Source organism: Sturnus vulgaris, chromosome 1 (assembly GCF_052056855.1).
Source record: "Sturnus vulgaris isolate bStuVul1 chromosome 1, bStuVul1.hap1, whole genome shotgun sequence".
In the NCBI taxonomy this organism is placed as follows: Eukaryota; Metazoa; Chordata; class Aves; order Passeriformes; family Sturnidae; genus Sturnus; species Sturnus vulgaris.
This window is the reverse complement of record NC_142243.1, coordinates 95770162-95784786: the sequence shown is the minus strand read 5'-3', so window position 1 is coordinate 95784786 and position 14625 is coordinate 95770162. Positions and strand designations below refer to the sequence as shown.

The window sequence follows — 14625 nt, the reverse complement described above, 5'->3', positions numbered from 1 at the left end:
AGCTGCCAGTCAATTCACAGTACACTGTACTTATGTGTAAGGAATCAGTGTTTTCACTCAGAGTGTCTATGCCCTATTTTGTTAAAAATACATTACCTCTGCCTGATGAAATAAATCTTGAGTAGTTTTCAGAAGTCCTTCTCCTCTGTGGGAAATAAAAGCAGAAGATATGCCATTCATAGACGGCAGATTATTTTGCTTGCCACCTACAAAAATTATAGTCTCACCACTGAACATTTTACAGTTCACACCAATGAACTGTAAATATCAGTCTTTTAGAAGATACTAGACACAACAATAACTACCTATAGGAACTGTGTTAAAAAATACTACACCATAAAAAATATTACACAAACACCTCAGTAGCTACAGCACAGTCGGGGAATTAACAATGGCTCATAAGCTGAGCATTCCACATCTCCGGCATACTAAATATTATTGGACTAGTAGGTAACCAAAAAAATCTCAACTCTGGTAAAAAACCCCAAGGAAATCTAAATTCTTTAAGTAAGAAAGCTGACATTGCACAGGCAAGTTTCAGATAAACACTTTTCAGTACAGCAAGGATCAGTAATTCTCATCTACAGGTATATCTCATCTACATGTATATACTTGTGCTTTAATTCCCTTCGTTTTTCAAAGTATTTATTAACATACTTCTTAAAATGTTTTCCATACCCAAGATTCATTTAAATAGATGCCCTCCAACAAAACAGGTGTTCAGTCTTTTAAAAATAAAGGAGGGTTTCAAATGGAGCTTTTAAAACAGCCTAGAAATTTACAAAAATTCATAAAGCCTATGGACAGAATCAAGTTCCTTCCTAAATGGGTCCCAATTATTATGCTCTGAAAACGAAAATTTGTTTTTTTCTTACAAACACTGTTAATGCTCTTTTTCCCACCAAAATTTGTCATGTGCAGCGTATTTACCTGGTAAATAAATACATGGAGTAGGCCATACTTGACATGCCTTGCCCATGTTGCACAATCTCATTCTCCTGATCCTCCCATTTCTCTGTCTCAGAATCCACATCAGATGTTAGCAGATGCAATTCTAATCCAAGTTTTGCAATTTTTGCCTGTTCCTGTAAATGGTAACCATGTTTATGGCACTTAAAAACACATTCCTCAGACAAGATAAAAATATGAAAGGAGTTTTTATAATAAAATGATGGCATCTTACCTCGGTATCTAGTTTGACTGGCTTTAATGCTTTCAGATTTGCATTATGCTTCTGTTTCAAACAAAAAATAGTATTTTTAAATAAAAGGAATTGGTAATAATTCTACTAGCAAATCTTAAAGAGGTAGCTCTATTTCAGAGAAAGATTTCGCAGGAGAGGTCCGGGGGTTCAAACCAACTTCTGAGCAAAAACTAAGAATTTGTTGTGCTCTGTCTGTCCTGAAATGGCAGGTGCAGATGCCCTGAAATTGCAAGGAAATGACCTCTTCCACAGTTCTCAGGCTCCACTTCCTACTGCAGTACAGTCTCTTCTGTTTACCCTGTAAATCCTCAATAATACTCAGGACTAGACAGTCTTAAGCAAGTACTCCTGCACTGATTTTTCTATCACGATGGTACTAAATATAACAAGGATGCTGATTTGGCTAATAGCAAGCTGATGTAGGCTACAACCCATATGAATGCTGGTGTGAGGAGGCAGCCCATTATTCTGTGTCCCACTGGAGAAGCAGCTGTAAACAAATACTGACGCTGTGATATTTTCATAGGTTTCCTTCTTTTATTTAAGTCATTAACTATCCAAAATATCAGTCTGGCTGCAAGCCAAATATTAGCTCATATTAAACAATAATTAGTGATACTGATGTGAGTGGACTACCTGCTAAGGCAATGCTTGCCAACTGCATGGCACTCTTAGGCAGCAATTCATCATTTATTTAGTAGTTATTTGTTCTTGGCTTTAATTTTGTGTGTGGGTGCTTTCACTGTGCAAAGACAGCAAAACCACCAGGTGTGGGAGGCACAGTCCACATTCAGAAACCACTGGACTGCAGAGGAGTAATACAAAGTTGGTGTCATAACTTGGAGAGGTGTGAGGCACAGGAGGAAGGTGGATAATCTCAGTGCCCAACTGAGAGCCTTGTCTGAGATTCTGAAAAACTCTAAAAAAACCTGCTGCTATTCATTAGTGGGAGTACTTGGGCAAATTAGGCTCAGTAATGCCTGCAGGGGAAAAAATAAACAAGAAACAACATTGTTCATTGTGAACAGCATCAGACATAAGATTGAGGTGCCATTTCCATTTCTCACTTCAAGAATCTGAGCAAAAGTACTCATACTGAAGTTCCCAGTGCAATTTGGTGCTCAGTTCAGTTTTCTGCCATTTCTCTTTTCCCATCCAAAAATGTTTAAATATTCTGAATCTTATGAATGTCTACCCAGATTAGACACTGCAATTCTGCCTATGTATTAGAAATGCTGATCTCACATCAAAACATTTAGCACAAAAGACTGATACTCCTAATTGTGATTTGACTATACTGCATATTACAAATGCAATGTCAGGAATGCATTTTTTAAGGCAGTGTCTTAAAATAAGCAAGGAAGAACAAAATCAAACTAGATTTGTTTGTAAACACAAACTTTGGTCTAGAAGGTATGGCAAATATTTAAGCTGCAGAGTGAAGGGTATTCCAGAAAATCAGCGCTGGTTACAACAAATAAGTTTTTCCATTCACAAATTACTAAAGAAAGCTCAGAATGTTTTTGCAGTTTTCTCCACTCTAGTGTTAAATTGCATTAATTGAATAGTACTGTTGTAAAAGTCAGATCAGTAGATACATTCTGCTTTTAAAACATGATTCAACACTTTAAACTACAGAGGAAAAAAACGCATTAAGTATTACATGAATGTATCATCAGTGCTGCTCTAGTCCTCCTCTACAGCATGGTCTCGGGTGCCACTCATTACCAGCAAACAGCACAGTGGCGATTAAATAGATGTAACAAAATACGTGATCTAATTAGACTGGCAGGAATAGAGTGGCCTCTGTGCAGGGACAGCGTGGGCGTCAGCAGATCTGTGGTGGCAGTACAGGGAGGAGAGGCTTTGCTGAGAGGAACAGCACCAGGAAGAGAGGCAGTTCCAAAGCTCAGAGCATCAGCTAGGCAAAGAAATTACTCTGTCAAGAAACTCTGGTGTCCTGTGGATGAAATCTACATTTTCTGTCTACTTTCAAACTGTGCATTTGTAACTCCCCACAATGGTAAGTATCTTGCAAAACTAAAAAAAAAAAAAAAAACAAAACAACTAAAAAAAAAAAAAAAAAAAAAAAAAGGCAACAACCTTTCAAACAGTAACACCTCAGAACTGTTTAAATGCTGACCACAAAATTTTTATTGAAGTACTTTCAAAAATATATAAATCCATAAGTGGGACTCTGACTTCAAACATTTAATCTCTAAATTATTAAGTCCACAAGCTATGTGTGTTAGTTAAACTAGTCAGGGACAGAAACCCTATCCAAAGTTTTAATATTTAGTTTCATAACTGAAATTCACCCATGCTCATGCAGCCTAACATAGTCTATTTAAATCTGCAGTTTGGATTTATAAAAATTTTTTTATAAATATTGGATTTATAAAGCTTTTTTCATTAAGGGTCAGAAGTTGTGTTTGAAACTGCAGAATTACACAACAGAAGACATGGAGAGAGAGGACCATTTCTCGAATTCCTCAACAGCACAGGTTAAGGAAAGAAAGTAAGGAGAGAAAGAAACAAGCTAGAGCTTACTGTACCTTTTGAAACCATTCTTTCCCTTTTACCTACCCAAAGAAAAATTCAGTTCATGGCAAGTGAATCAAATGAATGATTACATGACACAAGGTTTAGGAGGCTTCCTAACACACAGATGCTCCCAGAAACAGTGTGAAATCAATTATAATCAGTTAAGGATATTAAATACCTCACACTGAAAAACTGGGTATTGGATGTAATTTTTTTTTTTTTTTTTACATTAAACACACTTAAGATCAAAGGAGGAAACAAGAACCCATTATTTAAAGAGGCTAAAATAGACTCGAACATGACCCCTTGTTCCAAACAGGTTAATTCAAGCTAGCTACAATGTTAAGTCTTGGTAGTTTGATTTATTTTTTATTTTAGTTTTCAGTATATTGCAGCATATTCCTACTGTTTTGATAGGAACAATGCACTTTTTTATTATACAGCATGACAGTAGAGTATGTAATAAAAAATTAATGAACAGAAATTAAAGTTTATATACAATCAAAGTGATCAAAGCACATTACATAACTAGTTACATTTGTCTTCAATCTGTTTATAATTCATTTAATAAACTGACCAACTTTGATATTTTACTGTCAGCCATGCAGTCAGGATGCATGTTACCAAGATATTGTTATGTCCCCATCAAGTTGTGACAAGGAAAGAAGTCAAACAGAGAACAGCAGATACAAAGTAAACACAACAAGCCCAAAAGCAACTTACCCCTGGTCTGGGCAGTGATAGGTAGACACGCTTCTCTCCTATGAAGAACACACAGGTTTACACCAAAATTTGTATGCAGATTTTAATCAGAGGGATCAAATGCTTTACTTCATCCCTCCTTAAACTGCAGTTTTAATAAAAGCAAATTACTTACCTGCAATTCCTCCTCTCTGAATACTGAAGAAAATCTTCTGTCTCATGCTTTCAGAGACAGGCCAAGAGCTCTGTACTACTCAGATTTTAGCAACTGGCAATTAAGAAAGCTTCTCTAAACGTTTCCCTCAGTAATGTTTCTAGTCCCCTGCATGTATTTCACAAGGAAGTAAAGCAACTCTCTCCAATGACTCACTAGCTACATGCACTCATTTTGTTGCAAAATACAGAACATAAAACTGTAGCTGCATGTATGGCTTTTCTTAGCATGGGTTGAATGGTCTAGTGCCACTAGTGAGAAACACCTAGGCAGGTTTTCCTAACGAATGTAAATAAAACTCTCATGTTGTACTGTACTATATATATCCCATGTGTGCTGTATTTTATGAAGAAGGAAGTTCTACAGCATTTTACACACTTACTGTTTCTTGTTTTGCCAGGAGCCTACAACATTCCAAGTCTGAGCAAAACAAATTATGAAGCAAAAAATCCTTTTTGCGTGTTACCTAAATGTTGATAAGAAGACTTTATTTTCAATAAGAAACAGTGCCTGAGCTAACAGCCTAAGATTAGAGTTTCAATTACCAGAAGACATAATAGTCTATGAAGTCTTACATTTATTACAACAGGCTCGGGAAAGGAAAGTCTGCTAAACCAAATTAAAATGAGTAAAAACCTTAAGAGCTAGTAAAAAATTGGTATTTCAAAAAAACTAAGAAACAATAAAAAAACCCCATCCCACCAACTAAAACCCAAGGGCTACTACAATAGATGTCAGTACAGTACACAGAGGATGCATCACAATGAAGGATAAACAGCAAACCCCTCTACAATTGCTAATTCCTCCTCTTGTATCAATTCCTAGAGAAATTCCATTCTGAGTCCTCAGAAGACAGTTGTTTTGTGCATTCAGGATTTTTTGAAAGCAGGCCCTTTTATCTCCTGACACAACAGGAAGATCATAATCTCCATGTGTGGGCAAATGACTCCTAAAATTTTAGGACACCAAGTGTTCTTCAACCCTCCCGAAAAAATACGAAAAATGGAACCTTCCTTTCTAAGATAACCTTTTCCTTCCCCTATGCAGTTTTGTAAAGGATGAATGAGCTAAAAGGGCACAAGCTACATAACCTTTTTTTTTTTCAGAATGCAGAGTTATTCAGATATTAATTGCTCAAACATCTATTCAAGCAAGATTTCTCCCTAAAGACCAATACAAATTATAAGAAGTCATTTACAATATCCTATACATCAAAACATCACCTAAAGGGCATGTAAGAAAGCATGTAAGACATACCAAGAACAAAAGTGAACTTGTAATTTTAAATGCTTCAGCATAAAAGATCTCCTTGGAGCTACGTCAAAACTTGTTGTGCCTTGTTAAAAAGTTCAAACACAAAAAGCTTTGACATAACAAATGGAATAAAAATGCTCACTGCAATGACACAGTACTTGCATACACAAGGCAGGCATTCAGAATTACGGAAACCAAATGGAAAGTGGTGGCGAACAGAAGTAAGAAAATAAAAATTGCCTTTGCTCTTCTAGTAATTCCTCTTATTTGGCTTCACAAGGTTTAGTTGCTCACCATATTCAAAAAGAAGAATGAACTATTTATTTCTTGGAACATTTTAAAAAACCCTGAAGACCACAAAATACACACACAAAATACTTCACCAGACCCACATGCACCAGACTTTTCAAAAGAGCAGATCAACTCAGGTCAGGGACAGTCCTACTTAATCAGAAAATACTTAATTCCATCAGTGTAATCACAGAACTTTTATTTTATTACATCAACAGAATATACAGATATAATTTTTTAGGTATTTAATTTCCTTCGTTTGTATGTCAGATTTTTACTATTTTATCAAGAGGCTCTTTTTTAACACATTGTCTTCTTTTATTTGACTCTGCCTTTGTTTTTCCTAATGTGTTTTCTTAAACATGTTTTTCCTTTTTTTTTTCCACTTTATTTTCATAATTTCATTCTCTTTGTCTTCCAATTTTCTGCTTTCTACTAGTTCCAATCCTCTTTTTCCCTCCATAACATCCCTATATCAACTTTTAATTCCCACTTTTGATGTTACTTCTTTTCTCTGAGGGTATGGCAGCACGCCTGCTTCACTCTTCTTTCTAGAATTTGAGCTCCCTAATTCTGAAATTCTGATTTGTATTACCCATTCATCACCTACAGCCCTTCAAAAACCTCATGGTCATTCAACTCCTCTCAAATCAAGTGGGCAGAAGAAAAGAGGAGGGCAGAAAAGTATGTTATCTTCAGAAACTGTTCTCACTTCTGACCCAAGTTACAAGGGAGCAAATCAGAGGATTATTTATTTACATACTTCTCCACAATGTTAAAACCAAAACATTAGAAAAAAAGAAACTGGCTGACATCCAGCAGCTTAGATTGATGAAAGGTAGGTACTTTTGTCAGGTGGTTCATCTCAAACTGCAAGAGCCTCAGTTAAGTATCAAATGGAAATGAACCAAAGAATCCCACTGTGGGTAGAATCAAGCTTTCCACGCCTCTTGAGGAGCCTGTCACCCTCCTCATCCCAGCCTGGACAAACCAACATTGTGGGGAACGCAGCTCCTCACCACTGGATTAAAAAGTGGTTTAGGACTGAGCAAAAGGAGGACAACTCTACCTTGCTGCACAGTTTTGCACAGCATAGGAATATTTCCAAAATACAAATGAGGGTTACTGGTGTGCTCACCAACCTCCCCCACCCCACCATGCCTGTGAATCCTGCTCCCCTAGACAAACCCTTTTCAATCTGGGCACGTTCTGGTATATAATTTCATTAAAATTGAGTAAAATATTGCTTCACTTTCAAGCTAAATCCAGCTCCTCCCATTTGGATTTGAAACCTCAGCATTAGAAATATCTCATTTTATGTTATTAAAAAAAACACTGGATAAGGAGCTATGCAATTGCTTGTAAAAATAAAGAAATGAGCATAAACAATGTGAATCTAGTGTAATCAGAAAAATGCTTCTTTTATTTGATGTGTCCAGCACATTTAGTCACTATTCAATTTTTGCATCTTAAGCTGTATTCTGACTTCTCTAACAAAGCTAAACATTTAAATTGGTAGTACAAAAATACAAGATTTTAAACTGAGGAGAAAAAAAATATACCTCTTACTGTAATTCTATCTCTTGTTACATACAGTCACAATTTTACTATGAATAAAGCACTTGATACATTTTAGTCTGTAAAATAAAAACACTTTCACCAACCTCTACATTAAGACAAGTATCGTGAATTATGAGAAGAATAAAGTCTTATCAAATACTGTGTGAATGCCACTCCTATAATCTCTTAGCAAGTAAATATGTTAGTTTCATTTATTTACTGGGTCACCAGTTGTGTTTTCTTGGAGAAGAAAAATGTTGGAAGTGGCAAAGTAACTTCAGGGTATTTTCTGGCAGAAAAAAGGTGGGAGTATTTGGGTGAGATTTTTCTGCTTCCTTTTTTGTAGTGACAGGAATCACTCTGAAGTCCAACAAGAGAAAACAAGCAAACAAAACCAGATTAGCCCACAATACAGAGGAGAACTATAAGACAGGTGGATGTAAGAGACCAAACTACTTCTAAGGATGTAATTGGTGGCTACTGTGAAACAGATTCAGAGGAAAGTCTTTTACAAGGCTGGGCCATGTAACAAGGAAAACAGATTTCTTAACAGTGTTTTGGCAATACAAGATCTCATGCACCCAAGGCCACAGAGAACACAAGCTATGCTTAGTGTCTTACCAGTGGTGGTGGTATCAGAACACTTTATGCTGAAACAAAGACTGAGGAAATGAGAGACACTATCAAGAACACACTTGTGTGGTTATGCCAAACAAGACAAATCTTCACTGCATCACTCATGCAGGCCTCCAACCTGCACAACAACACCTACCCATCCTACTTTTCCACAAGCAAGAACACCGGGTTGCCCTTGTGAAATGATGCTTTAAAGAAAGTGGACAATATCACTTATGGAAAATGTGTCATCTTCCATCAGCAGCCCCTAGAGAAAGTTAGTAACTACAGCAGAGGCTGGGCATCTGACATCAGGAACAATTTGTTTGGAGAGCCAAGGATATGCTTTGCTGTGGCTGCATGATTCTCATCCTATTGTTTTTAAATACAGAAATAGCTATATATATATGTATGCACACACACACAGATAGATATAAATATATAAAAAGGTTATCATTCAACCTTGCTAAACCATTGCATGAATATGAAAAAAAATCAGACACTGCATGACCAGCCCTAAAGATTGCAAATTTATTCTAACACATTAACAATAGCATAATATTATAATTTAAGTTTCATTTTATAAAATATTCTCTTTAAAGAAAGCAAGTGTGACCCTGGCTCCCAAAACAAACAAACAAAAAAATCTGCTGAAAGTTAAAAAACCCATAAACAGGCTCTCTGATTGCTGCACATATTTATGTGGTATTCCAGACCAAGGTGGAAGAACAGCTGGAATAACAATCATGTTTTTCTCCAAAGTCTCAAATTGCCAATAACCTGCAGTACACACAATTATTGTAAACCCACTCAGATTTTCAACATATGTTTCCTTTTTACACGTCTTGAAGCTCAGGCACACACTCATTCACCAACCAGCAGCAACAATTTCAGATATTCACCCCATGATTGGTTGCTACTGTGCTTGAAATGCTGGCAGTAAAGAACTGCGTTACACAAAAAAAAAATAAAAAAAAAAATCAAGAACAGAAAGTTAAACTACAAAATAAAGTCCGAAAATAAGAAGAGTCTCAATAGCAAGACTAACTATTCTATTATTGATAAAGTGTCATCTAACCTGAATAAGGATTTACTTTTTCTGTATCCTGGATACAAAACATTAAGTGCCCATATTTAGCTAAATCTAAGCTTTTGAACCTGAGCAATTCTCTTAAAAATACGAGACATTCATTATTATTATTATATATTACATTCTATCTGTATGCAATTATACCTTAAAGACTGAAACAAACACAACTCTAAGAAGTATGACAGGCTACACTAAAGACAATCTGAAAGAAAATGATGTAGTATAAAAATGAAAACCAAAATGTCTTCTATTTTTAAAGGTAAATTACCCTATGCTAAAAGTAGACACAATTTTTTTTTCCTTAAGATTCCAAGGTTTTCTTCTACATGTTGTACAAATACCAATAAACTTACCAACCAGAGAAAATATCCCAAGATTGTGCAGAGTCGTCAGAAATTCCATCCAGGAGAAAGGACAGCAGTTTAAAAATCAAATAACTACATTCACTACATTATGAAGTGAATACAAGGCAAACTGACAGTACAGAATATACATGTATATATGTATTTGCCACAAATACAGGACATTAATTAAACCTGTCATAATTCAAGTTGTATCTTGTCTGTCATGAATTGATGATATGTCCTAGATAAAACGAAGGGTGGGTGAAAGCCCTACACCCCTGGTATCTGGACATTGCTGGCAAAGACCTGAGTCAAACACTTTTGTGCCCTTTGAACAGTTCCACTTGATTTCGCTAGAACTAATCCCAGTGCAGAAAATTAAACACAGCTAATCTTACATAAATCAAGCCTTTAAATATTTGGTTGCTTTTATTTGAAAAAATCCAATAAGCAGTCTGATTTGACATCTACAGAAACCCAATATATTTGTCTATTACTACCTAGATCCCACAGGATGGGGAACTGCTTACTGCACTCCACTCTTACGACAACAAACTTTTCTTAAATTGCACTTAAAATTCTTAGATTTGAAGTTACATTTTTCTGTTTCTACACAGCCTTCTTACCTCTTCTTCCTTCAAACACATCGTTGATTTCTCTTAACAATAAAGACATGTCACTCAGTTGAGACTCCCAGGCCTCACAGAACACCTCAAGATTTTCTTTTGCAATCTTGCTAGATGGATGTAATGCCAGAGTTTCTGCAGCAGAAATTATCTGGACAAAGAACAAAGCATTTGCTACTGCAAGTTTCTAGTACATAGTGTTCCACATGAATTCACAAATGCCTCCCCAGGCGAAACACAAAATTAAACTGCTACTATTATGTCTTTGTGGTATATTCATCTGACATTTGCAGGCTTGATGATCTTTCTCGTGCATTCTTTTAGCTACCACCCAGCATTAGAGCAAAATTCCTTCTTAGAAATGAATGCTTTGAACAGGTAAACACTGGATCTCCTAAATATTCACACAAGTAATTTTTATCCATTTATGTGTAGTAGAAGAGGCCAGTTAAAAGCAGAACATACCTGTGGGCCAGTGACCTGAAAGGTATCTTCTGCATGTATGCAAGTAATCTCAAGAGGCTCAGTTCCAGAAACATGCCTCAATAAGCGACACATCTGAATTATTTAACAAAACATGAAAATAAGTGTAAAACATGTGCAATTATTAGTAGTGAGAAAAGGTGTACATACAAAAATAAGGTTTACAAACAAAGTTATTGATTGTCCTTTCAAATATTTACTGGGGACTGCACAGCTGGATGCTTCTCAGGGAGAATTAACAATAACAATGGGGCTAAATCCTGACTTGAAAGGTATGGAGAACTACTGAGAGAAAGGAAAGTCTTAATAACTAAATTAAAGTAAAACAAAAACAATTTCACATATTTATGACTAAATAAAACTGAAAGTAAACACACTTAATAGATCTTGGAAAAACTGTAGAATAAAGAACTTTAGAGGAATAGGCTTATTCAGCAATAATCAATCACGTAGAAAATTTAGGCTTTCATCATCCAGGGGACTGAATTATCTTTGAGCAAATCATTGTCAAATTAGTTTAGGGAAGTAATACTGTTTCCTTCTTTTTTTATTTTTTTTTTTTGTAGGAAGATTAAGAGTCAACTTGAGAGGGATCAAAAGGATTTTGTAAGACAGAGACAGCACGTATGAAACTTATTGCACTGTCCATCACCAGACATGCTGTAAGGTCTCACATGCAAGCACTATTTAACCTCCTGGTTATACCAGGAAAAAAATTAATGTCTCACTAGAACACTAAATAACCACAGATCAAGGAGACATTAAAGTTGAAATTAAAAATTCAAAGCATTCTTCTGCCCGTCCTGGAAGTTCAAGGGTGTTGCTTCTGCATATTCATAGTTCTGGGAGGGATCTTCAAGGCCTGTACATCTTAATTTTTTAGAAATGAGTACTGGATATAATGCAACTATAGCTGCTGGCATCACCATATTTCAGATCAAAGTGACCTATATTTGTATGCCTCCTGCTGGCAGAGGTACCTCTGCTCGTCTGTGAGACAGCAACAAGGTACACATAGATGACATCCCCTCCACACACTGGTATTCACAAAGGAGGAAGATTTTCAGTGGCCCTCTTGACTGATCTTCAAAAAAATCAAACTCACTGCATTAAGAAACTTAACTGGGTATCTCCAGCATTCTTGTATACCTGGATTCAGCTATTTCTGGATGTCTGCTGCTTGAAAGAAAGGGGTTATCATTTCCTCTTGGATCTAGAAACTTACTTTTTTATTAATATATTTTAGGCCAAATGTCTACATACAGATTGAGTCTAGATCCATGAGGAGAATTGAGCATAAATGTAAATCCCTTCTACAACACTTTCAGTCTTGCAATAAAAAAATTTAAAAAACATAGACCAAAGCCTTCCTAGATAGACTGATGCAAATCCAGCTACTCATTTTCTAAGTGTCCTGTACGGTGAAAGCAGCTGTGAACTCACCTCAACAAGCTGTTCTTTCTGCTCTGATAGCTTGCAAGTATATTCTGCTACAGCTTCAAGATTTCCTTCTACTCCTGTGATTTTTAACGCTTTGAGAACCATATGATCCGTATGGTATTTTAGAAGATCTGCTGCCAGAGATGTTGCTGCACTGTGGACCTTGAATAGCATTAAAAGAAGGAGAGATAAACATGGAACAGAAAAAAAAAATCTATCCAGTACCAAGTCAAACAAGCTTAAGAGACAGATTAATTTTTCATGAAGCAAAGCATTTACTGGCATGAAAGCTCATATACAGCTTGCTTATTATCTGGAGTTTTATTTCTTCAATTACTATTCAAAGAACAAAGATAAAATCCACTGCAATTAAAAAAAAAACCCAAAAAACTCCCCCCACAAACAAGAAAAACCAACTCCACAACCACATATGGAGAGAAGCAAAAGAACAGCTGGGTAAAATGAGGCCATGAAGTTATCACACCACTGCTTTCTGATTATGTTACACATGGGGAAAAACCAGGTGCATGAATCTGTGGGTCACCAAGTTCAGCATAAGCAAAGCACAATGGTCATTCCACTTCTCTTAAAGAACACACATTGAACTGTGTGAATCAGACTGACGCCACACAAAACTGAATTTATAATATATGAGGAATTAGAATTATCAATAAAACAAAGAAAAAGCTTGAAGATAATCAGCTTGTGACACAGCCTTAGGAAAGTATAAAGTACCTTTTCTACAAGGACATGGGTCTTGAAGATGTCTCAAACAATCTCCTTACACTCCCAAGAAGAAGCTTCTGATTATAACACATCCCTAAATCCAGACACACTCAAACTGTGCTGTGAAGGACTCTGGCTGACACAGCTATCAGTGACAGCTGCTGCTAGTTCTAGTAACTAGCACTAGTCACTAGGTTACCTGTGCCCTGCAATCAGCCCCACCTTAAGAACATTGGTAAAACCAAAACAGCAACCTCTAGAAACAGCAGAGTATGCTCACAGGATTATTGTGAGCCTTACTGCACTCATTTTGCTAGATTACACTGGGTACAGAACAAACTTGGTGTTCAAGAGAATGTATTTTTCCAGCTCTTACGAATGCAGTGATCTTGGAACTCACTCTGTGGAGAAGAGTGTTTACTGGAATGGTATACCAAGGTTTTTAATTCACTGGACTCCATTTTTGCCCCTTTCCTCCAGCAGTACTTTCTGTGCATCCAGAATTAAGTTCTTCTGTATATGTTTTTTTAATTTCACAAAAGACAAGACAACTGAATTATTGCCTCAAAACCTGCTGCAATTGTTTTTTAGAGGGGGAAAAACCAGCTATGACAACCTGCTATAAACTATTTATGTAACACTGCTCAAATGGCATTAAAAATTAGCACAAATCACTAATCCCAGAAATGAAGTCAGCTCTGAAAAAAGGATATCTGAAAGGCTTATAGGAACTGGCAATTCTCATTTTTATGTAGACTACATAGAGATCACCTTTTTGTTAGAGATTCTTTTCATCCTGATCCAAAATAGAAATATACTTCTACTTAATGCTGTCTCTGATCATGAGCAGTAAAATAATCTCAAGAAAGGAATATAACTTCTGTTTCTTCCATAAAAAGACAGAGATGGGTTAGAACTACTTTAACAAGGCTGTGTTTTGTTCTCAGCCACTCGGGCTCTCACAAACATTTTAATTAGAGTCACAGTATTTGAATTTAACTAGTAGAAATCCTGGTTGCTGACTGATACACTGCAGCACCCCAAGTCAGACTGACAGGACAGATTTCAGCCATGTACAGAAGCACTGCCACTCTGGGATCAATTCAGTCACTACACAAAGAACAACAAAAACAATGTAATTCGATGAACTTACTTCTAAGAGCACAAATCCTTTCTTTCACACCACATATTCCAGCCCCCTGTGGCTTTATGATCTATGCAATTAAATAGTCACATCCTAATTTGACTGGAAACTCTTCCACCTCATTCAGCACCTGGGAACAATGTTACTCAAAAAGGATAATCTCACAGTTAAAGCACTGTGAAGTGCTCACATTCCAAACTGAATGCCACTTTGGAAGAGCTCTACTACCCATTTCCTCCATAATGGTGACCAAATTGCAAACCAGCACATAATCGAAATGCAAAAATTATGTATCTGCCACTTTCTGGAGCCCAACACTCTGCCTGACAGCAGAAGTGCAACTGAACTGAAACATATTGAAAGCACTGTTCAAATCTTCAGAACAGCT

The 14625-nt window shown here is 36.4% G+C and overlaps 1 protein-coding gene across 1 annotated transcript in view; it reads right to left on the bottom strand.

The window, feature by feature from the left end:
• CTNNAL1 (catenin alpha like 1) overlaps positions 1-14625 on the bottom strand; it is a 58970-nt gene that overhangs the window by 4527 nt on the left and 39818 nt on the right. Inside the window, exons 9-15 of the mRNA XM_014875173.2 lie at positions 12371-12529; positions 10910-11002; positions 10445-10595; positions 4472-4509; positions 1184-1234; positions 931-1085; positions 97-145 (exon numbers count right to left, since the gene is read on the bottom strand). Of these exons, the coding sequence (XP_014730659.2) occupies positions 97-145; positions 931-1085; positions 1184-1234; positions 4472-4509; positions 10445-10595; positions 10910-11002; positions 12371-12529 (696 nt within the window). The remainder of the gene's footprint in view (positions 1-96; positions 146-930; positions 1086-1183; positions 1235-4471; positions 4510-10444; positions 10596-10909; positions 11003-12370; positions 12530-14625) is intronic.